The sequence below is a fragment of the Augochlora pura genome, chromosome 10 (assembly GCF_028453695.1).
Source record: "Augochlora pura isolate Apur16 chromosome 10, APUR_v2.2.1, whole genome shotgun sequence".
NCBI classification, from domain to species: Eukaryota; Metazoa; Arthropoda; class Insecta; order Hymenoptera; family Halictidae; genus Augochlora; species Augochlora pura.
In genome coordinates, this window is record NC_135781.1 from 27,581,523 (window position 1) to 27,606,979 (window position 25,457).

Genomic DNA, 25,457 nt, shown 5'->3' on the forward strand with positions numbered 1-25,457 from the left:
AAATGCAAATGGGTTTCTGGCAAAGGGGTGAGCCGCGTGGCTCCTTCGCGTTGTGCCGATTCATTCCAGAACGTCTCAGTTTTCGGTGTACCGAGGATACCGTAGCAATCCTGTCCTCGAGTATCCAAACACCGTTGATGTACGCTCCGATTTGATTGTGAGAACGAGTTTATGTCGATAACTAACGTCGCTGTGATAGCCGGTGAACACCGGTGAGTGGAAGGTCGAATAAAGCGCAACAGACAAAAGAGCAACACGGAAATAAAAGTGCTCAGGACTTTCTCTGTCTCTTGAAGAAAGTTTGCACGATCCCTGAGCTTGAATTTCGGCCGCAAATTCAATCACAACTCAACCAGAACCTCTCAACCTCAGCTTCGGCTTAAACTTCAACTTCAACTGGGACTACAATTTCAATTTCAAAATGTTGCGTGACAACGTGGTATCCTTCGTCAAGAAGGTAACTCATATTCTCTGTTATTTGAGCTCGGTAAATACAAATTTTAGTTATATTCAACTTGTACCGGAGGGACATAGAACTGTTTAAGGTGTGCCTTTGGATGTCGTTAGCAGCAGAAACTCTTTCCTGGCCTTTTTACGAGACTATTCTATTCGTTTGCATATTTAGATGATGATACCCAATGCTGCGGCGCAACCAGATTCCGGTACAGCCGCATCTGTTCTGTCGGACGAAGGCAGTAACACCTTTAGAAAATGGAAACAGCTGGGTGGCGATGTGATACGAGACGGTAAGTTTCGCGTCTCGCGGTGGCCGTTCGTAATTAAACCGATTTAACACTGAACCTTTCTTGTTCTAAAATAATTAGAATTATAATGACACTCGCATAGGAAACGATTAACTAAATTTCTCACTTCAGGCGCGCACTGTAGCAAAAACGTCGAGAGGTCTCATTAATTTCAGTTTTCTTATTGTTATGAAATAACATGCATCAATCACTTTTATAGCACGATAGATTTAGCGATAATGTTTTTATTCACCGAACGTTCGAGTGTAGAGTATCGATTCGAATCGATTTCTTCGTTTCTTTCCAGTGACCAAATTTGGTCCCGCGAAGGCTACCCCTGCCGAAGAGAACCAGACCAAAGAAGAAGTGCCTACCGAGACAACAAAAACGTAAGTGCTTGAAGCAGCACCCGCGTCTCACGCTGCCAAACGCGTCTGATACGCATTGATTAAGAAATATTCTAATCCAAACGTTCAGCAAATTTCGGCCGATTTCCAATTCGGCTTTCGAACAATTTCAGAAAGACGAAAACCGGCGAGGAGTGCAGGGTATGCCGGAAATCATTAGCACCCGAAGAAGCCTCGAGAATTTGCTGCGAGTGTCAACAGAAAGTCTGCGACGATTGCGCCTGCTATTCGATAAAAAATAATTCCGATGATCTGGTAAGACTTGTCCGCGTACTATTTCTAAAAATGTTTCGCGTTGGTTAGGAACCGTCGAATGGTGGTTTTCAGTTTACTTGACTTCGTTCGTAGATTTATATGCGAATACTGTTTCGAAGAAATGATGTATTCTGTCCCATGGCAACGATAAATCGAGTGATGCTGATCCTCGTAATACTCGTATCGATCGGTTGGCCTTTTCAGCGGAGTTTGCCGTTCATTTTACTTCGTTGTTGCTTGATTCGTCTCTGAACATAATAAATACTGCGTTTAATATCGCGTTCGTGAAAATTGTAGCGAAGATCAAGGGAGAAATTGTTGCCCGAGTTGGCACTCGATGGAACAAATTTTTTCAGTAAACAGAAATGGAAGGGAAATGTTTTCAGTCGTCATGGCGATGCAGCATCTGTCGGCGTAAAATCGCCTCGCGGGATCAACCGATCATGACGCAGGAGTCTACGGATTCTCTGCTGGAGGTACCAGTTTTGGAGGCACTGCAGAGGAGGCACAGCGACGCCAGGCTTGGTAGTCAAAGCGGAAGTCAACTCGGCGGGCTCGGTTCTGGATTGGCTCCACCAAGAAGTCCAGAATGGAGAAGGCATTCGGACGTGTCGCCAGCCAGCTTAAAAGAACTCGAAAAGGTAAGTCTGTTCCATCGAATTTAATTTAGTAAAAACGAATTTAAATTCCATTCGAGCTTGTCTTGAATTGAATCGAATCTATAATAATAATCACATGCTTTTTGAGAATTCAATCATGACGGACACCGATCGAACAGTTGACTTCAAGTTGATAATCACGCTTTCATCGCTTTCATCGTATGTTGTATGTCGTATTGTCCTACGTCGTATATCCTACGTCGTATGTCTTATGTTCTGTGTCCTACGCCAATACCAAGAAATACGCATCTCTCACATCTAATCATTTTAATGATACAATATACGATACAGTGTACACATAGTACAGTATACAATAGAATATGGTGTACAGTAAATACTTCAGCACGAACGTTGACAGTGAGCTGCTTATTCCGCAACAGTGTTCTTCAGAGGCAGACGTGACAGCTGTTTTCTTTTCCAGCTACAATCTTGGATACGTAAATCATTTTGTCTTCTATCTTCTCTCTTTTCCTTTGATATTTACGAACAGAATGACGAATTGCGATTCGTACGACACGGGTTCGGATTCAGAAATAAGGGATGGTTTTGTTTGTTGAGAGAGAAACAGACGGGGTCTAATGTCAGTGGAAACGACCAAACGACGAAACGACGATGCAAATGCGAAAACAAAAGAAAGCGGAATAAAATTGAAATCAGAAATGAATCGACAGAGCGACGACGGTTACGAACGATCCACGACTCGCGACTAACGACTCATGACTTAGGGTATCTCCGGTAATCGACCGTGAAACCATCAAGAAAGCGAATGACGAATATGTACATACGTATGTATATGTATGTAAATCCTATACATATATTATCAAATGGAACAAAGGGAAATAGAAATACTGTTGCAACTTTCTTACAGCTACAAGTTGCGATGCTTGTTTTACGATATTTAGGAGGGGGCAGTGGTGACATTTTTTCTTTTAAAATAAAAAGAAGGAATACTTGGCGAGCTTCTATGAAGAGACTCGATGTGCTTGCTCCCCTAATCGATATCGTGCAACGGTGCCGGGCAAAGGGCTGGTTGAAGGGGGCTCGTGACGTAGGCGAATTACAACCGAACTCGGAGATAATACCCCGCGACAAATTTATCGGGACTGAAGCGGCATTCGAATGCCATGCTGTTGCAATTGGGGCTCGGCATCTGAAAATTAGATTCCGGTGTTCCGTTAAAATCTGACGCAATTTCCTCGATTACATCTCGAATTGGATCAGCTATTTGCTCGTCGGGTGCTCTTACTCTGAAATTTCTGAATCGATCGAGCGGTAGTTACGACGAATGTCAATGCCAATTAATAGGGGGAGACAAGGTTCAGCCTCTATTAGAGGCGCAGCTCTTCTTCATTGTTGTGCATAATGAATTTCCGGTTTTTGGTTTTCGTCAAATGCGTAAAATTCATTTTGACGCCGCAATATCGTTGTGCTATGTGTTGTGGATGATAAACGTTGTCTCCGGAAGGTGTTTTCACCTTCAATCTCAATCTCAACTTCAATCTCAATCTCAACTTCAATCTCAATCTCAACCTCAATCTTAATCTTAATCTCGATTTCAATTAATTCAGTTTCAATTACAATTTAAATTCTTTCAATATCAATTTAAATTCTTTCAATATCAATTTACATTCTTTCAATATCAATTTCATTTCTTTCAATTTCAATTCTTTCAATTCCAATTTCAATTACAATTCAAATTTCGATTTCAAGTCTTTCAATTTCCATTTCAGTTTTATTTTCAATTTAAAGATCAGTAAGTAAACGAAATAATGAATTTTTTTCTTATGGAACCAGTCCATTCACAGACAAAATTACAGTCATTGCAAACAACGTGCTGTGAACTCGTAGCTTTTCGCATTGCTAAACGACCGTTTGTCCTAACGTTAGCATTGTTGTGTCTGCGGCTTCGCAACTTCATCGCTCAATGGTGTCGTGTCCTGTGAGTCACTAATGCACGTGTCGTAATGTTATAGTTTCGAAAGGTTGCAGGAGAACGTCGCGATGACCTACGTTGGGAAAAGGATTTGGATCGGAAGAGCAAGTCTAGAGCAGCGTCGCCGGACCGTCAACAGGTCGAAAGGGGTCGGGCTGGGAGTACCCAATGGGGACCCGTTGAACCTGCTCCCGCAGCCGTATCTGTTGCCATTCCTGTTTCTGGTAAGCACACCCATGCATGTATTGCACATCTCTTCCTACATTTACAATGCACTGTAGAGTGTACAATCTGAACATGTATTTTTATCCGGGTGTAATATCGCGTTTATGGTAACATTAAACGAAAAGTGATAAACGAGATGTACCGAAAATTGAGATACAATCGGCCGATCAGTGGCCTATTCTACATGCAAAAATTAATAAAAAAAGAGGAGTAACATTTTTTTTATTTAACACTTTACGTTTAAGAAAGTGGGGGTTGGAAAATATTGTATAATAGTTGGGGTATTGTATAATAGTATAATAGTGGGTTTTTATTGTATATTGTATAATAGTGGGGGTTGAAAATATTGTATTATAGTTCGCGTGGCTTGTAGTATGGCGAGAAGTAGAATTGATATGTCATTGTCAGACGCGCCTCTTGATTCCTGTTCAATAGCACTATTTCCCCGACGTAATTTTTTATGAAAACGGAACCTTAAATAAAAAAAATGGTATACTTTTTCATCGACTTATTTTTACATTTAGAAACGTCTAAATCAATCTGATTGTGCCACGATTTTCTGTACATTCTGTATGTAATGCGATAGAAAGCAATGGTATCCTTTACTTTGACTCTGAATGAACTGAATCCAAGTAGTCAAGTGAAGTAGTTCGATTGTATCGAGTGCTTTCAATTTCTGTTCCTTTTTGAACGTTATGTATTTCTGAACGTTTCTATCGGTAGCAATACCAAGTCTTCTTTTTCTGCTCCCATATCCGTACAGTAATACATATATACGGATGGAAATAACTTCAAACGTGAACTATCAGATATTGGAAAAATGAGTGAGAGAGGGGTAGGGGGAAGAGAGAGAGAGCAATTTTGTCGCGCGAAAAATGTGACAAAAAAGAGACCGTGTCGATATTACTGTCGCGAGTCGTCGTGTTTTACGAATATACAGAGTTGCCGCCGAGTGTAGGCACGTTTCCAGACGATTCGACTTTGTTTCAAAGTAATTCGTTTCTCTCGGTGATGTTAATGAAACCTACGGGATCGATGTCTCTCGATCTCATCGCGCAGACGAAGAAGAAGAACGACGAAGTCGTGGTCGGTGGTCCGGAAGCTCGGTTCGTTCTACATCCCGCATGACCAGGCAAAGGTCCTACGACGACGAAATGAAGAACGCGGATCAAATCAAAGAGCCTTGCCTGAAGCCAACGATGTTGCTGTCGAGGCGTGCATCGGCCTACGACGTTTACACCACACCAGGAGTCGGTGTCGGAAATCTGAATGCCACAGCTATCGCGGCTAGCCTGCAAAGAGCATCGATCTCGGCGCAAGGTAGGAAACGTCTGTAGTTTGCGATCCCTCTAATTACTCTCCAATCAATCTCTGCGCAAATATAGTTTGGCAATGCGAATGGTCTGTTCTCAGGTAACAGAAAGCCTGGCATGCCATACGAGGTCGGGTCAGAAGATGAAACCATGATGAATTTGGACGGTGCGCCGATCCCAGTGCCAGTTGTGCCAACACCGCCACAGCCAATTCGGCTTCCCGACCTGGAACGACGCAACCGACGGAAAGGATCTCAATTGTGAGTATCGGTAGCCATGTTCGTGTAGTATATTCGAACCTACTATATTTACCAGTATTCCTTTATTTTACCACTTGTAATTTTTAAGTACATATATCAATGGAGTTCATTCATTTCATATCTGCACACTGTACACATGATCATTTCGTTAATTACAATCGTCATCGGGGTTTCGATACATAAAAAACGGCAACACAGTATACAATTACGTGCATATTGCATACGGTGTTGCAAGTTCGATTTGCACGTACAATGATATGACGAATACCTACTCTTCGGATAATAGGGGGAAAAAGGCTGGACAAAGTAAAGTTTAAGTGATAAGAGACGCATAATTCTCCATTACCGGGTCGTCGCTGAAATGTTGAAGTGTCAGCGTTTCCGTCGGACGCTTGCACGCTCTTTTAATCTGTTCCGCTCTTTTCTTCCGTGGTGAAGATGCTCTTACCGGTAAGCCAAAATGTCGAGTAGAGTGCAAACACGGCGTACCCGGCACTAGAGAAATAATTAATGCCGCTACTGTGAACTGTTACGCTTGTCACGGGGTCAGGAGTTTCGATCGCGTGTAATCCGTGCGGCAGATTTGCAGCTGAATTTTTTGCAATCGTTGCCGAGCTTGCACGCACGCGGTCTTTTGAATGATCCATTGAAAATGAATGAAGGCTGTATCGCACGTATGCATTATTAATTGTATTTGTTCAGGCCGGATATAAATGCGATAAAAGCATTAGCGTCTGCGGTTCCGGGAGCAGTGAAAGTTACTCCGCCAGTCGTGACCAGAGTTGCAGCAGAAAATAGAGAATTGACCCGGCAAGGCAGTCTCGTGGATGGCGAAAGCATCAAGATTGTGATCCACCACGCGGACAACGATATTGGTGGTAGTGCTGGTGGTGTTTCTGTTGGTGGCGGGGCTGTCGGTGGTGTTGTCGGCGGTAGTGCTAGTGGTCCTGGTGAGTATCCTTGGTAATAAGTCGTCAGAACTTGTTGATTTCTTTTGGAAACAACAAATAGAGAATAGAAAACAGAGAATAGAAAATAGAAAATAGAACATGGAAAATAGAAAATAGAAAATGGAATATGGAAAAGGGAAAACGGAAAATAGAAAATAGAAAATAGGAAATTGGAAATAGAAAATAGAAAATAGAAAATAAAAAATGAGATATTAGATTTCCCAGAAATAGGAACTGTTCAATTCTAAATATGCAAATAGAACTGAAAATATTTATCATTTATCATTACAGTACCATGGGTGAACGCGAAAAGAAGAATAAAACTCAGGAGAAATGCAGCTTTGGACAAGGCGAATAGAAGTAAGTGTACAGTGTGAACGCAATACACGATCGGATTATTTCATCGACCAACCGCGTTGACGCAAACGTTTGACTTCCTGTAGATGCTAATCCATATTAAGACGTCTTCAATTTATTTTTACAGCGACTGGATTTGGTCTGAGAGTGGTGGGTGGCAAACCGGGGGCCGATGGACGTACTTTCGCATACGTGATGTGGGTCGTGCCCGATGGACCAGCAGCTAAAGCTGGCATACAACGTGGTAATAAGGTAAGCGATAAATGTCACTATGTGTAGACTCCGTATAGACCCTAAACTAAATTCTAGGCTCTATATACCAGATTAAAAATGTTAGACCCTAAATTCTAGATTTCAAATTCCAGATTCTAAAGTTTCGATTTTAAATTCTAAATTCTCGGCTCTAAATTGTTGATTCTACATTCTAAAGTTTTGCCATAATGATTGATTACAACGTAAAGGTTTCGATTTGCTGGAAAATTTGACGGAAATAAAAGAAGACAATACCGAAGCTCGAGGCAACAAACAGCAAGCATTTCTAATGCGAACCGCCAGTGTTCTTGGTTGCCACGGTTGATGACGTTGTTGCGGGCGGTTAATGCCTGCGAATATCGACAACTATTCTCTCCAACTGTGATTTTAATGAAATTATCGACAGCTACGCAGATCGGAAACACGATATAATTCCAAACGCCGACTACGGCCTTATATTTCATAAAATCATATAAATTCATTGATAAGCATGGTCCAGTATGACATATGCATTAGGCGTAAAAGTAATTGTTTACGTTTCCACGAACAAGTAATTGCAACTATTTTCACTGCGTCTACTTTGATCGTGATTTTTAAAGGCTTTGTCATTGGAACGTTATTGTTTAACAAAGAGTAAAAACTGTTTACAGAAGCTGCAACTACTTGTCTATGTTTCAACGAACCATCAATCGATCACTTATATTTTTATACTTATGATCTTTTTTCGCAGGTGTTGGAATGGTCTGGGGTACCCTTGACAGATCGCACCTTCGAGGAAGTCACGGAAATCACCGATCGTGGCGACGATGTGGTCGAGCTAGTGGTCGAGCAAGTTGCCGACATGTAAGTATAATAGACTTTGCCGGTTGCTCCCTCACCGAATTATCGCGAATTTACTCTAACTTTACGCGTGCGCGTTCGTGAACGCAGCGGGGATGTACTGGACGATTCGGGTACGACGATACCACCAACAGGAAAGGTACCGGGGAATTTGGGCTTGTTAATGGGTAAGTACTTTCTGCACATCAAACAGAATCCATCTTTGTACCCCATCGAATCGTCCTGATTCTCGTCTCAGATCCGGTTCCATGGAAAACGTTAGAAAAAGATAAATGGTAGATGTTGGATGTTACCGATAAATTGATAGGCTGATAGACTAATAGATTAATGGACTGATAAACTGATAGACTGATGAACCGGTAGACTGATAAATCGGTAGACTGATAGACCGATAGATTGATATATGTACTGATAAACTGTCAGGCCACAACTGTAAATATAATAATCACTGCAAGTTTCTCGAAAGTGTTTTAAACGAATTATAATCAACACCTACCAGCTATCGATTACGCGTACGAATGAAGTTACAACACGTTCAACTAAACTGATTTCCCTGTTTAGCGTGGTTTCTCATATACTGGTAAACTCGTTTTCTTTTCGTTCTGAAATTTGGAATTGCATAAGACATTCGTGTCGTGTTGCATTTCAGTTTTAATTCTAAATCATCGTAGAGCGGTGCGATACAGATTACGTAGACGAAAACTATTGGCAAACGTTGGTTTTAAATGGAAACGTGCTTCCTTTGATATCGTATGCTGTGCTACGATCCCGCAGAGATACACATCAGTGCTAGTGTTCTCACGATGTCTCTGAAATGTTTTACAGAAGGGGAAACGGATAAAACACTGTCATCACCGACGCGCAGGAAACTGCCAAAGACGCCGGTATAACGAGTTCATAAATTGACATCTACACACATGGCCGTTTCTCACTTTCTTTCTTTTCTATCTTTCTCTTGTTACTACGCAATGTACACGCATACGCATACGCATACGCATACCCATATTCGTATCCATATCCACATCCACATCCACATCCATATCTACATCCACATTCATATCTATATCCATATCCACATCCGTAGACATATCTATACCCCACACCCATACCTATACGAATGCCAATACCCGTGCCCACACCCACACCCAACTACACAAAAAAACGAAACCTCGACCAGACCGAGTTTGTTAACGTAACGGAAAGAGACGTGCAACAAGCGCCTTTTAATCTTCCAATCTGTATTTATCCTTTGGAACACCAAACGGATATCTCATTCATCGGCTTCCTCGGTCTGTCGCTTTGTATATAGATAGCATATGACCGTATAGAATGTTATACGTAATTCGATTGTGATGCGAATATCGCCAAATCATCGTGTATATACATAGATTCTCTTCGACGCAAATCTCACCACGTATATGTATAGGACACGCGTTGGATGTACACATAGATAACCAAAACGGATAATTAGCAGTAGCACACGATAGAGAGTGTAAAAGATCGCCTTTGATGTAAAATGATTATATACTACTACTATTAACGATAATAATAATAATAATAATATATTGATACTAATAATAATAGATAAAAATAATAATAATAATAACTATAAAAATGCTAATGATTATAATAATAGTAACGATAATGATAGTGATATCTATAATTATGATGGTATATTTAATGATAGTGATAACGATAATGATATCCATAATGGTAAAGATAACGATAACGATGTCTATAACAATATCTATAATGATAATGATAAATATAAAGATAATGATAACAGTAACAGGAACAACAACAATAACAGTAACAATAATAATAATTAATAATAATATGCGCTTTTTGGTACAATACAAGCCGCAAAAGCACGAACGCTTTCTAGCGACTGGCCTGGGAAAAGAACGGAGAACGCTGACAATCGAGTTTTAACCTTTCTTTTGTTACAATAGATTGACGCGTAATTTTCCCGACGCCGATCCTTTCTACATGCACATAGATTAAACGTACAAGAAAATACAACAGAGAAAAATCAGTGAAACTTTTGTTATTTCATTGTACGATAAAATGACGTAACTGGAGCGCACTGCTCGATTTGTATATTTATATAACTGATATAAGCTGATATTATTTTTTAGATTGTAGTAATACCTATCCGAAGCAAACAGAGTTCGAAAAGACAATCAATTTTCTACCGATGTAAGATTTTTGTCACGCGTAATTTTGTTTATCGTATAAGTACGCGGATTCTTTCCGATTAGAACCGCGTATGTACTTAGTTACTTGCAATTAGGTAACATGATTTTCTCCGCTCCTTGTTCCGAAGAGGTCGCGTAATCGAAAGAAAACTAGTAGACACACAGATGATTGAATAATCGAAATTAATTCCCGATATATTCCCTGCGATCGCACGTCTTTTTGACGGTAGATGTAGTAGATAATTCATATCGTCGTTGAATTCAGATCCATGAACGAGAAATACGATTCCGTGTAAACGCTATTAGAGACGATCCTACTACGTGTCTACGTGCTCTACGTGTCCCTTCGTGTCTGCACAGCTACAAGCGTAAACAATAGATTGGCTACTACGCGTACATACCGAGTCCCTCCAATGTTTGCAACGCGTTGGCGAGTTGAGAGCTGCGAACTTCGAGTTGCGTATTTGCGAGCGGCGAGCGGCGAATTTGCGAGCGGAGAGTTGCGAACTGCGAGTTGCGTGTTTACGAACTGCAAACTGCAGGTTGCAAGCTGCGAAGTTTCGAGCATATTTATTCGTCGTCGATGCGTATGGCGTACAACCGACTATTGCCTTGCTTACCTATTTGTTACCTTTCTTGTAAGAGTATTTACGGTCTCTGCGATTTCTAATCGAGCACGCTACCTAGGGCTGCTAACCGTAATTGGGTGTCGCTTCTTATTGTTAGGCTGGACTTCGCGTGAAACTATACAGGGTTTTTGACAATAGGCGTGTACCTGTCTCTCGTATAAGCCATATGTCATAAGTCATAAATCATAAGTCATATAAATCATAAGTCACGAGCCATAAGTCATAAGTCATAAGCCATAAGCAAGAGGATCAACTTTTCACGAGAAACGCTTAATAATTTTCTAATAGATTGCGATACTTGTTGTTCGGCACCGTCGTGTCGGCCATTACTTGACGATACGAAATGGACGCGAGATGATACTTTGCTGAACTATAAGCCGCCAATTATCAACAGATTTTTCTCGGATACGATCATCCGTTATCCCCGTACGTGAATGGACTGCAGATGCTGTCCTCGTGGAAGCATATTGTTACAAATTTTTCACTTGCCCTTGTATATCGCCGCTCGATCATCTCCCGTCCCATTTCTATCACGCTGTCCTTTGAATTCGGATTTTACTCGGTTTCACTTATCCGAGCTGTTAATTGATATTCTAATCGAGTAACGTAATCGTGCTTTTGGATTAATACAATATGACTTGATGGAATGCACGACAATCGATTTACATAAATCAAGTGAAATAAAGACGCCAGTTATATATAATTGAAAGTTTATCGCTATAGCATAGTAAATCGATTATCAATAAATTCTTAGGTTTTAACACACATGCGTTCCGTTTCTTGATGTTTTTAAACCGGAAAAAATAACGAATCGTTGTTACGACTTGATAGAAAGCAAACGGGTCGGTGCGAGTAGGAATGAATATCGATCAGTTTGTTGTCCGTCCCGTATTTCTAGTAGCAGAAAAGCTTTTAGTCGTATTATAATTACTTGATCGTGCATTCGCTTACGCCGAAGAACAGGAAACGAGAGTGTCAATTGGGATAAGTTGCGTGATCGCCGTTTGCCTCCTTTCTTTCGCTTTGCCGTGTCCGTACAATGTTCTTTCTCAATATAATCCGTCTATCGTTTTCGACGCCAACTTTCGACAATGAGTCGTTGTCTGCTTCCCCTTGGTCTTCTCTCTTTCCCTCTTTCTCCATCTCTCTATTTCTATCTATCTATCTATCTATCTATCTATTTATCTATCTGTCTATCTATCTATCTGTCTACCTACCTATCTATCTATCTCCCCGTTTGTTGTTAATTCTGAATCGTTAATTACCAGCGAATAATAACAAATACTCGAGGAGATACATCCGATTTACCTATGAGCTACCCCTACGCGCGTCGTCCCCTGAACCTTTGTAATGTAAAGCTAGTGGACTTCAACACGAAAGGAACAACACAAAGAAGGATGCTTGCGCACAGGCCAAACCGCAATTCTCGAGTTTATCTTCTCTTGTTTTCCTTGATCGATGTGATTATAAAGAAAGCTGTCTAGGTATATTGTGTTCGCAGAACTACTCTGTATTCCTCTTTCACTTCTTCTTCTTCTTCTTCTTTTCTCTTCTCGTCTGTTTGGTTTTTCTCGTTAACTTCCTCCACTCTCTACTACGTACGTCTGTACAAAGTATCACGAAAGTAAATGTGTCGCTCTTGCACTACTATGATTTCGCTTGTAAGCACGCGTGGATATAAAAGTGTACAGGCAAGGAAGAGACCTCCACAGAGGGTACAGTGGTATTTGTACCAGTCTATACATACGTACGTAAGCAAACACACATATAAATGACAGATGTACAGATACGTAGGTACATACATAGATACGTGCATTGTGCATAATACACATACATGTACATAATACCTTCACATATGCAGTGCGCGTGTATGCGTACGCAGATGCGTGATTGCCTATTTATGGATGAACCACTAGAAGCGTGTCCCTGTCACCGTCAGTGTAACTATGTATGCTGTGGGCCTCCTTGTTTGTTACCTTGTACAATATTTTTCTCTTGAGCTGTCAAAACTGTTCGACCCTTTCTCCGTTACATCCGCCGCATTTTCTATATTTTCCTGAATTCTCCTATATATTTTCCTATACTTATTTTCCCCTGTTTCCCTACGATTTCCAATATTTTCCTATATCTTCCTATACAAATATTCCTATATTCTCTTATACATAGAGTATTGACAAGATTGCACCAGAAACTTTTCTGTACATCTCTGAAACTTGATTCGAATCTGTGTTGTTTCTGTTGTCGACCTTCTCACAGCATCGACGTTCATATCCACGTAGTTTGTAATCTTGCGACTTTACGTGTACAACCAGCTCCATGGAGGCTCCAGCTCCGACTCCAGCTTCGAATAGAGGGTATATACATACATGTATAGTACATACTTGTCTAATACGATGTAATACTATACACATGTAGATGTAGATTCTCCCTCTCCTGTTTGATTCGTTTGGGATTCGCATAAAGAAAAAAAACTGGATAATTTACGTGACCGAGTCGTTCACGAACAGTGCACGTTGTGCATTATCGCACACCGCTCTGGGCACTCCCGTGACAGAACTAGAGAAATTTGAAAAGTTAGAAGGGGGATACGTCGCATTTCTTTCGCGTGACACGCATGGCACGCGTGACACGCGTGGCATCCGTGACGTCCGTGACATCCGTGGCATCCGTGGCGTCCGTGGCATCCGACGCATCCGCGGCATCCGTCACATCCGTGGCATCCGTGGATTGGAGGTACATACTTGTACTTACATAACGCACTCGTCGTCATTATACTCGACCTTCCGTCGCTTTCTATGTCCGTCACAAAGAAATTGTTTGGCTACGAAAATGAGAGAAAAACAGAGATATAGACCCGCTGACGAAAGAGAAAAGAAACCGAAATGTAAGTTGTCCATGTTGAACAAACTTAGCATATTGACCCTTCATGCTATACTTTCTCCCAACTGGCACGTCTCTAGTTGTATAGTAGCTATTACTTTAATTTTCTTCTGCGACTCGTTTCCCTCACGTCTCCCAAGTCCGACGATCTTTTTCTATTTTCTTCCTCGTTCTGCGGTTTTGTCTCTTCCCTTTTCCCTTTCTCCTTTCCATCTTCTCTTTCCCGCTCCATCTGCTCTTTTCCCCATTCTTTTTTCATATAACTACTTATTGCTGTTTAATGTCGTGACCATGGTTTATTTCAGATAATCTTAAATCAGGGCTTGTTTTCATGACTTCCACGACACACCGTTCCTTCGTTTCACGAGTTACAAACTATTTTAGCCAACACAGTAATTTACATAACATTCGGTCGAGGCTATCCTTAACATTTCGGGAGTGCGGGTAAATCTTCTAAGGAATTTCGATACCTAAAATAATTCTGTATGAAACGAAGGGTCCACTTCACTTTTCTTCCCCCCCTTTCTCTTTCAATCCTTAGTTTCTCATTGTTTACTTCATTCGCTCTATATTTCTTAGACTCGTTTTCTTCGGCCTTTGCTTCCTTGTGACGCTCTATTCACCTGATCGGTCTGTCTACCTAATCTATCCATCTTAATCTTCTGTCTGTCTGTATGTGTGTATGTCTGTTCGCCAAATTAACGAATTATTGATACACGAACAGCAAACTTATTTCAAAGTAAATACGCGCATACATCGTCAGAGAAATCGCGTACTCGGGACGATCGAACAAGCTGAGATAAATTGGATACCTCCAATTGAAGCTACCCCCGGGTTTCGTCGGCTCGAAGCATCTTGCAATCCGTCAATTCCCTATAGTAAATTGATTTTGCAATCGATCATTTCTTTCGGAGTATGAAAAATTCGACTGCTGAACGATGCACACGTCTGTCATTCGGGTAACGCTCGATGGTTGATCGAGGAGTAAGACATTGAATAGAGGTAGAGGAAACGTGTGACAAAACGCATCGTACCTTGTCATCGTAGCACCCACAACACTGCCTATGCTTTTCACGCGACTCTGCTTCGGCTTTAGAGATGTTCGCCATACAAACGAAAACGGGACATACATATACGAGCACATAAATGCGTACACACGCGTTTGTATCGACTTATGTAAACGGAGGATGAGTCATATACATTCAGATAATTATTTCTAATTTGAACTCTTTAGAGTGCGTTGATAAAAAACGTTCCACTGGTCCGGATCACCATTAGCAATCTAATTTTTCCTTATCAATTCTGTCCATCTCTGTACGTTGAACAATATGCAACACACAACGGTGAACACTGTACAATATACAACGGTGTACAGTATATTATGTTCAATACTATGGAATATTGCTCCAGATACGTTCCGACTTGACTTGAAATATTACGTATGACTCGGCTGACTGAAATTATAATCACAGAAAAATTAGAAAAGTTTAGAAGATTCGAATATACCAGTGGTTCGTGTATGGAAAAAAGGTGAATTAAAGAAAAGGTGATCCGATTAAGGGAATTCACGGTAAAACAGGCGCGAGACGAATCTTCTTCTTGACTGTATTGTGCAACATCGGTAATGTACGAACGAAACAGTATAGAATGCAATGCGTAACATAATAAATATTATAAGACAGAGCATGAGGAATATTTAATAAGATAAGTCAGTTTCATGGCAACCTAAGGCGGCGAGGTAGGCTCGAGCAAAGTAGTAATGAACCAAATATGAAACTTATTAGATTTGTTTGAATTAGATTTATTTTATACCCATAGATAAAAAGTAAGCAGAAACGTTTCAAACAATGATATCATTTTTAATAGAATTCCCTGGTTAGCTAAAGATAATACGAAAGCATTAGGAACCGTTAGTTGAATTTTAGTTCAGAAGAATCAAAAGGAAACAAAGGAATTGTTGAGACGATGAAACATTCGTAATTGAAAGATCGTAATCCACTAGAACTGAAAAATCTCGAAAACAATAGAAATGTTCAGGATAGCACGACTGTGTTGTACATATACGTAGACATACCATAGACTATATAGCGTAGGAAAGATGACCACAGATAATACACATATAGTGCGGTATAATTATATTAGTTATAGTTACTTCGTATAAATTGTGTGTTACTAAATAGGCGCTGTTCATCATTGGTGCTCGCTATCATGCATTGGCAGTTTGTAGCATTTTACCGAGAACGCAGCTTTCGCTTCGATATATTCCTTATTGAAATCAAATGTGATATGACTGATACGTGATAACCCTTTGCTACTTAACCAAGCATTCTTACACACCCATAATTTCTTCGCTCGTACTCGTTTCAATTCGACGGCGATATGCGATGCATAATATACATGTAACACCCTTTCATCAATTGCTTTTGCACGAGAGAATGAGTTTGCCTGTTGTCTTTCCATATAGAAGTTGTCCACGGGAACACAGACGCCGCAGTCACGCAGATCTCGCGAGCTGTATTAATCTGTTCGGTCGAATTTCCGCCAGAAAGTCCGTTTACTCGAGGAGTAAACGGTGGGGTTGCGTCTGTGTTCGATCGAAAACTCGGCGTAACGTTTTCGGTATCAGTTTCGATATCGGCGACAACGATCACCGACCGACGCGAACTCAAAGCCCCATTTTCATTATCGTAGGAACAAATCGCGAAGGAGAAGCAAGTGTCCGGTCGTGTACAGATTCAAGTTTCCTACGAAGCGGATCGCAAAGAGCTGATCGTTACCGTTTTCATGGCCGACGATCTGTGCGCGAGAGAAGATACCGGTTATGGCGATTTACCGGAAGCGTACGCCAAATTGGTCCTGATGCCAATCTGGTAAGATTCCCGCAGTTCGAGTTTGTAAAAGTACGATATACGTTTGATGTATCTGTTTGTTGAATCGGCCCGTCCGCGACATTACAGTGCCGATCAAACCACTTTGAAAACTGTGGTCGCCGAGCCGAGCCAAAAGCCAATTTGGAACGCGACGCTAGTCTTCTCTGGAGTAGACGGCGAAAGCTTGATGAAACGTGCCATCGAAGTGACTCTATGGGATTTATGTCGCGACGTTGACAGCGTTTTCCTTGGCGAATGCAGCGTGGACTTACAGCGCGCACTTGAAAATGACAGGGCAGTTTGGTAATTAGCTGTTGCTATCGCTCTGTTAAACTTTTGACCGATCCGTTCAATTTTAGCCAAATTGTTGAACAGTTTATTAAAATATTAGAATAAACATCTCTTTCTGATAGGTATCGCCTGGAAGATCCGCGTGGACTTCGCGCAAGCAAATCACCGTTCTGTTCACCTCGTGGATCTCTTTCCATGGAGGTTGCCCAAAGATTCCTACGAAAGACAGAAATGCGCGAAAGAAGTTACAGCGACGACACTCAGAGCGACAGTGGCAGCCCCGAGCACAGCTTTCTGCATCCGAATCACGCTTGGCATGCGAACTCCAGGAGAGGTTCGAGTCAGTCCGAGCAACTCGAAGTCGAACCATACGAACTCAGCAGGGATTACAGCAGATCCCTGCCCGGTAGCCGAAGAAGCAGTTTCCAGAGTCAAGCTGGCACCGACAGCAAACGTAAGTAACTGATTTAACTAAGCTAAACGTAAATAACTATGTACTATTAAGAGTAACTATGTACTTATTAAGAGTTGAACCCAACGAATATGCAAGGCAATTGTTTAATTATTTTTAATTCCAAGATTCTCCGCTATTTACAGACGTACATGATATACGAATCCGTGTGTATTATATTGTACACAATATACAAGTGCAAGTACATAATATACTATACATATAATGTACAATATGCATGTATATTATACTTGGTTGTAGCTACCGATAATACTAACTATTACGCCATTAATTGTTGGCGCAGGCGGTAGCATGGGAGAAGCCGATATGCCGATCGTGCCGCAGTACCACCGAGATCGGCGAAGAAGTTCAGTGTCCAGGCCAATGAGAGACCCTGAGGAGTTTTTAGAAGATTTTCGTAGCCAAAGTCAACGCATCAAAGCGGCCAAGGCAGAACTCGGCAGAACGATGAGTTTCTCAGGCGATAAAAGACGCGAAAGCCGTGAGTAAGATTACGTATTACCTCGCTTTTTCGATCTTCCATTTCGCCTAATCATTTGCTGGTCCGTCCGTCGCCGGTTCGTTCATCCATTCCTACAATTTTTTGCTCTGTCTCACTCTCACACGAACACATACACTTGCTCTTTTTCTCTTTCTCTCTTTCTCTTTTACTCATTCTCTATGTCTTTTCTGCTCATACGCACGTCTCTTTGATTTCGATATCACTTTCGTGACTTTGATTTTGTTCTCATCGTCACCGTTTTCAATTGTTGGATCGTCGTTCCACTCGATCCATCTTCGTCCACCAGCAAATCAGCAGATCGAATCCTCCTCGTCGGCCAGTCCCGTGCGTACCGTACGCATGTGAATAAATAAATCTCTGCACGGACGTACATGCATCGATTCGTTGTTACTACGAACAATGAAAATTAGCCAGGTAATAACCTAACTGAGTTTTAACATTTTTCGAAAACTCATTTCAATATCTTTGCAAAAAAAAGACAGCAACCACGAGGTAATAGTGAAAGAGATACCACTATCTCTAAATTAGCTTCATAGACAAATTCCATTCTAATTGCCGTATCATCTCGAATAAACGCACCTGTTTCGCTAGTAGAAACACGCGCAAAGTGGATTTTGTATGTATGCAGGTCCGTAGCATTTCTATACGTTTTTGTATACTAATTCACAAATGTCACATCGTTCGATATAATAAGTGGACTGTGGATCTTTATGGATTTATTTTCATTTTTAAAGTACAGCAAATACATGCAATAGACAAAATTTACTCAATGCAACAACCGTATTTCGCTCTTTAAACAATTATATAAAGATCCACGGTCCAACAATAAGCCTTTATAATCTCTGTACTTGTCTTTCTGTCTCTCTGTCTGTCCGTCTGTCTGTCTGTCAGCCTATCTGTATGTCTGTACATCTGTCTGTCTGTATGTCTGTGTGTCTGTCTGTTCGTCTTTCTGTCAATCTCAGTCTGTCTGTTTGTCCGTTTGTCCATCTGTCCGTCTTTACATCTGTGCGCGTGTATGTCTCCTACGTGACGCCATGCACATTTTTCTTTTCTGATCTTCTTAACTAGATGCATTTCACTGTCTTTTTTCCATCCTCGTTGTTCTGTGTACCTTCATGAAATCGCCCTCGCATCGAATTCGAGTGACTTGGCCGAGCGAACGTTTCGACTATCACGAAAATTTTGGCCACGCAAGAAGTAGAGTCTCGGAGACGGATACAATGGTTAGCTGAGCCGGAAGCTGGACCAGCCCAGAACGGAATTGTGTACTGCGCCGTTGAACGTTCCATTGAGAAATCTCACACGACTTGGAACAACTCGGAACTATTGACAGTCGGCGATTCGAGTTTAACCAGCGCGTCCATTCACCGTGATACATAAAAGTTCGGCTACCGTTCGATAATTGTTTGCTCACGTCGATGGAAAGATCGATCTCGTGATTTCTACGCGACAGTCTTGGCTGACCGGTACATCCGATCGACCAGGTCTTGAGACACGCGGATCCCACACCGTGTATGGAATACGCGGTCGAACAGAATCGAATCGGATGGCGGCGGCCCCCTACGTCCGGATTCTACGAAATCGCATCATCCTACCTCTTGTCTGTCTGTCTGCCTATCTAATTCATGGAGAAGCTGGTGTCCTGAACAGATCACCTGTCGCAACATAATGTGTACTCTTTGCTCGTCTATGTACGATCGTTGTCGCGCCGCTGTTGCTGCGCTGTTGCTGTGCTGTTGCTGTGCTGTTGCTGCGCTGCTACCTGTCGCTGAGTTCCGCCTACGCCAGCTTTGAGACACCAACGTTTGAACAACATTCAACAGCAAGAACAAAAAAAGCGATTGACAAAACAATTGGCGACAGTCGACAAAATCTTCTGATCGTTTGACATTCTGATATTTATGACAATTACGATAATTACGACGATTACGATATTAATGACAATTACGATTATTAATGACAATTACGATAATTAATGACACACAAGCGATCAAATAATAACGAATAGAATCATATCGTCAAATGAAGAAAACAAGCGAGGGAGATGAGAAGGGCCGTGATACAAGATGAAACGGAAACGATGGTTTCTCCTCTCCCACAGCAGCTTCCGCGGTATCGCCCCGATGCGAGAAAGTATCGCGTCCGGCATTCGGTCGGTCACACGAACCGTGTTCGACACACATGCAAAACCTCAGGCTTCGTCCTCGTTCGCATATCGATACACGCCAAGTGCCATAAAGCTATCCGCTGCTCGTTCTCCACTATTGAGTGTGTACTTCTTCTATCATCATCCGTTCATGGAGAACGTCACGAGTATTCTTTGCATTGTTTTTTTTTTGCTGATCTTCTTGATCTCCTTTCTTGGTCTCTGCGCCGTTCGGCGATGTTTCGTATACGGCAAACGACATACGGCGTACGGCAAACGGCACACGGCGTACGGCAAACGGCGCACGGCACGGCACATGCTACATGGTACATGGTCGATCAAAATGCTCGGTTCGCTCGGTCGAAACGCCACAACCTCGACCCCGTTCAACGGCGAATCGTGGGCTCCATCGACCAACCAACTAACCAACCAACTAACCAATCAATCAACCAACTAACCAATCAACCAACCAACTAACCAATCAATCAATCAATCAATCAATGAACCAATCAACCAACCAATCAATCAATCAATCAATCAATAAATCAATCAACTAACCAATCAACCAACCAACCAACCAACTAACCAACCAACCAACCTACCACCACCACCATCGATCAACGACAACAGCGTGCGTAGTCCCAACGGTTACTGTGTGGCAGTGCGAACCTGTATCTCCGAGGACCGGTAAATCGGCCTCCTTCCCACTGCCGCACTCCATACCACCTCGATAAATAACCACAGGGCACTGTGGACCACCGTCACAGGCTTCCGGTAAGACACAGTTTTCTCGCTTTCCCTCTATCTGCCTTTTTTTTTGCGGACATGTTTGCCTTGCGTAATCAGGTTGTTCATCCGTATTGCCTTTTATTCGAAACGAAACGCTAAACGTTACTTTCCGTTTTCCAGTATACACATTACAATAGTGTAAAATTAGTACAACGACGTCTCATAACGATTGCTCCCATAAACAAAGTTCCGCCGCTAGCGCGTTTGGTTTCTCATGTATGTTCCGCTTTTGTGGCGCATTGTATGACTGACACAGTAATACCTCGTTGTTCTATCGTATCGCAACGAACCCCTTGACATCGGGGGTAACGGTCGCGCGCAACATCAAGAGAAATCAAATAGCTACGCAACAACGGCGAAGCTCTTGAGATGTTTTTGCGGCGCGCGATAAATTGAAGCTGGATCGTTTGAACAACTGTTCCGGTTATTAATAAAAATATTCCGGTCCGTCTAATGAAATAACCTTGTTATTCGTTTGAATTGTTTAGGAAGATACGCGCAAGTAGGACGGTAAAGCGTCCAGTACATTTCATTTCCCGTTGTCACATCGGTAGCGCTTTGAACTCGGATATCTGCTTTGTGCTGTAGTATCGCGTAGTTATACATAGACACTAGATCATTCTCGATAGATTACGACTCTGTTTGTGGCGAATGTGGAAGGTGGTATCGTTGAATGCATTTCACGTAGCCCGATTCGCGGTCAATATGATTAACGAGGGAATACCTTGTATATCTTAATGCAAGGGTAGCAGATGATAATCGCAGCTACGTGATACGTGTCGCGACATTGTTGCATATTGAAACGCAACTTGCACGAGACGATTGAACTTTAACACAGTGTATGTGACGGAGCGATATTAGTTCCTTTTTAAAAAATTTCACTTCTTTTAATTTTGTTATATAATTGGAAAAATCCCTGTCTGAAATCCTAAAAATCCTCGTTATATACTTGCCATCGGGCGACTATCTTCGTCCGCCGTCTTCGAAAATGCATTCGATGGTAAAGAATACAGGAGATACAGTAACCTTAATCTAAAACGATTAGACATTACATGTAGTCCACTGTGAAACTAGAGATTGCGTTCTCTCGATGCGATTAACGTTGCTGGATCGGAAGAAGGCCAATACTCCATTCTCGTACGTATTTTGACAATCTATCATCGTAGTTGTTCGTAGCACCTGTCTTACGTAGATCAGATATTCACGGTAGAGCATCACTAACATAAGTAGAGAAATAGAGTAGCGAAATGCATCGCAACGGGCGATGCCGAACCTTGCAATTGTCCGTAAAATCGCAAGTATCGAAGAAAAAGCTACACAGTCCAAGTACCTGTTTCATACCTAGCTAGAGTTTTCCCACAATTAGCTAAGGAAAGCGTAAGTAGAAAGCTTGATTGTAATTAGAGTAATTGTACCGTTTGCCGATTTTATCTACGCTAATGCTTTCCATCTTTTCTTGACTGTGCGATGCTGCTCACGTTAACAGATGTACCATTATCCCTTTTACAATTATTTAATTTTCACGTAGACAATATTATAGACTACAATATCGAAAACAATACCGTCGTTGGGATCGTTGAATTGACGCCCAAATCTCGACGAAATGCAACTTCCGTTTGAATCTGACAGCGCACTCGATAGATATGCGCGCGCTCCAATTGAATTGCAAATACAGAATAAGTTCTTTATAAATTCTCTACAGTTTCGTATAGTACAGATCACTGTCTACCACTTGTGTTTACGATTACGATTGCGGTTACAATTGCAATTACGATTATGATTGCGAGAACTATTAGAAAAACATCTTCCAGAAGACCAAGTAAAGTAATAAACATGATTAGAAAAGTATGGATCTTTAGGTAGAGTGAACCATTGGATATCGTGGGTACAAAACTGGTTTTACGGGACGAATAACCCACTCAGTAATTTGTGTGACATTCATTAGAATGCTATTAGCAGATGCGTGACGTTTGCGTTATTACGTATTTGACTGTTTGCATATTGAGACGGCACAGGCGAATGCAAAGAGCAGGCGTACTGCCCTGGAACGGATGAAGTACGCAAATCACTGAGTAGGTGACTGTGGCTACACGAATCACATCGAAAATAATAAATATATCTCTATCTCGCAGGGCGGGGTGAGCGCAAAGACAGTGTTATGAATATTCCGGAAAGATTTTATGATCGCAACAGTGAGTCGGACGAAGAAGACAAGTGGGGGTAAGTAAGATTAAACACGTTTCTTTGTAGCCTTTTTTCTCTTCTCTCCTCTTTCTTCCTCTTACTCTCCCTTTTTCTTGTCTTTCTTCTGTCTTCTTTTCCTTACCCTTTTCTTCTGTCTCTGTTCTTTGTCTATTCCTCCCCTTCCCCTTTCTTTTTTCGCATTGTCTTTAACTTTCTCGATTTAATGAAACATTTCATTACAATCATAGAATCATCGTTGTTAATCTCGTACTTTTTATTCAGTCAGCCAGCGAGGAACGAGAATGATATTGAATCAATGTTGGGTCGCGGGCAAGTGCCGCCGAAAGGATTCAAGATAAGCCGTGGTAAAGAGTTTCAGAAACTGTTTTATGAACTTCGACGCGCAATTCTCCCATTTTATCCGTGGAACCACGCTCGAACCCCTCCCTTTTTTACACACGAGTTGCGCCAGAATTTGGAACGAACAGAAAAGATCGCGCGCGCGATTCTCTTGATAACACGGAAGAAGAAATCATTTTGGTAAGAACCCCGTCTTTTTCCAAATACAGGTACTCAATGCGCCGACGTGAAGTTGGCATTCTGCTTAAGCAAAGGAACACTCGATGTCGAGGTCATCTGTGCCCGAGACGTATGTCCGGAAGACAGAGAAGAACCAGGTAAAAGTACTTGTAACCCCCTCGTTTCCTGCTCCCCCTTATCCCTCGCCACGTACGCGTATCGTGTAGAACGGTAGAATAATTGTTCTGTTGTCAACTAGATACCTATGTGAAAACGTATCTGCGCGACGGCGACAAGTGGATTCAGAAACGCAAAACGCGTGTAGTACGGCACAAGAGAAACCCCGAGTACCGTCAGACTATCAAGTACAACAGATGCGACGTTCTTGGTAGAAATCTCTTGGTGATGCTGTGGGAGAAGAAGCAGGCCTTCGAGAGTAACCAAGGCTTAGGCGGGGCCGAAGTGAACCTCGAGCTTCTTCCGCTGACTCGATTGACCGTCGATTGGTACCCCCTCTTCCCAATCCACACGCTCGGCACCCAGACCGCAGACTCTCCATGATGGTTCAGGGAAAAATGGGCCCTCGAGGCCGAAGAACTCGACCTCAGACTGAGCCTTCTGCTCAGGGACGATGACGAGCCGCCTATCAAAATTATCTCCTGATCTGATGGAACACGCTAATTACCGATTCAATGGTAATCGGTAAATGTATAGGCATCCGCATCGGTACCTGTAGCCTGCAACCCGTTATCCATTACCCGTTACCCGCTGTCCGTTATTGGTTACCTTTTACCAGTTTCCCGTTATCTGATACCGGTAAACCTTGACATAAACTTGACAGAACCCATACGCCATAACCCGTTACCAGTTCCGTTACTAGTTACCCATAAGTCGTTACCCGTAACCCGCATCCCGTGACCCGTCCATCAATGACCACACCCACAACCCGAACCCAAAAACTGTATCCCTGTAATACAGTAGAATGCAATCAGGATATTTACGTGGGATTGAAAGAAAATTTGAGGAAACAACTGTTTTTTAGATTATCCAAGATATTGACTTTTGCTTGATATTTTTACGTATCCGTTTTTCAACAAACTAACAAATCGAATGTTGCATTGCGAATGCGCAATCGTCGAAGACAATCAATGTCGGCAGTCTGGCAGGTGGAAGGGACGCTGACAATCAGAGTAAATCTCTGAGGCCGTTGTGAAAAAAGAGTACCTACTATTATAACTTGTACAAGTCTATTTTCGCGCAAACAAAACAAATGTCTAGTTTTACATATTCCGGAACATGACTGGCATTTAAGAATATACATATACATATTTACATGTATACATGCATTCGGGTGGTATCGATTATTAATCGATGAATACTTTCGGCCCAGAAATCTGTTATTTCGACGCCGTTTTTTTCATAACTTGTCGTGTTCGATCAGATCCAAGTTCATACGCGCTACTTGTACATGGCGTATCAATTCAATGAAATACGATTTGATAAAAAAAAAAATACAATCCAAAGGACAATCAATTGATGATTTATCATTATACAGTAATTTCTTTCACATTATGCCTCAGCTTGACAACGAAAATAGATAATTTGGGAGGCAGAAATACAATTATTCCAAAGTTGACTATTTTTGTTTCCAGGCTTAGAGAAAATGTGAGAGAAATTATTGTATTTTCATCGAAGTAGCGAGAGATAGGAGCAGAGACTTTTTTGTCCGGATTCGTTCCTGACATTCGCTCGTGAGAAATTAGGATATCCGTTGCAACAT

The 25,457-nt window shown here is 41.7% G+C and overlaps 1 protein-coding gene across 1 annotated transcript; it reads left to right on the forward strand.

Moving 5' to 3' along the window:
- Nucleotides 1-283: 283 nt before the first annotated feature.
- Fife (regulating synaptic membrane exocytosis protein fife) lies at nucleotides 284-25,103 on the forward strand. The gene is made up of 22 exons (XM_078191945.1): nucleotides 284-457; nucleotides 626-746; nucleotides 1,051-1,132; nucleotides 1,264-1,405; nucleotides 1,792-2,046; nucleotides 4,038-4,221; nucleotides 5,282-5,542; nucleotides 5,636-5,795; nucleotides 6,498-6,745; nucleotides 7,037-7,105; nucleotides 7,230-7,354; nucleotides 8,085-8,197; nucleotides 8,285-8,361; nucleotides 9,020-9,078; nucleotides 16,593-16,771; nucleotides 16,859-17,074; nucleotides 17,185-17,516; nucleotides 17,818-18,015; nucleotides 23,107-23,194; nucleotides 23,441-23,523; nucleotides 23,728-23,835; nucleotides 23,937-25,103. Exons 1-22 carry the CDS (start codon nucleotides 422-424, stop codon nucleotides 24,236-24,238), a joined length of 3,438 nt encoding a protein of 1,145 aa, XP_078048071.1. The 5' UTR covers nucleotides 284-421; the 3' UTR covers nucleotides 24,239-25,103.
- Nucleotides 25,104-25,457: the final 354 nt, after the last annotated feature.

What these genes read in the sequence shown, in the direction of transcription:
- Fife (XM_078191945.1), top strand. Translation starts at nt 422, where the DNA reads ATGTTGCGTGACAACGTGGTATCCTTCGTCAAGAAG. An exon ending in CCTACCGAGACAACAAAAAC is followed by an intron (nt 1,133 to 1,263) that starts GTAAGTGCTTGA and finishes GAACAATTTCAG; the next exon opens with AAAGACGAAAACCGGCGAGG. An exon ending in GGAAGACAGAGAAGAACCAG is followed by an intron (nt 23,836 to 23,936) that starts GTAAAAGTACTT and finishes GTTGTCAACTAG; the next exon opens with ATACCTATGTGAAAACGTAT.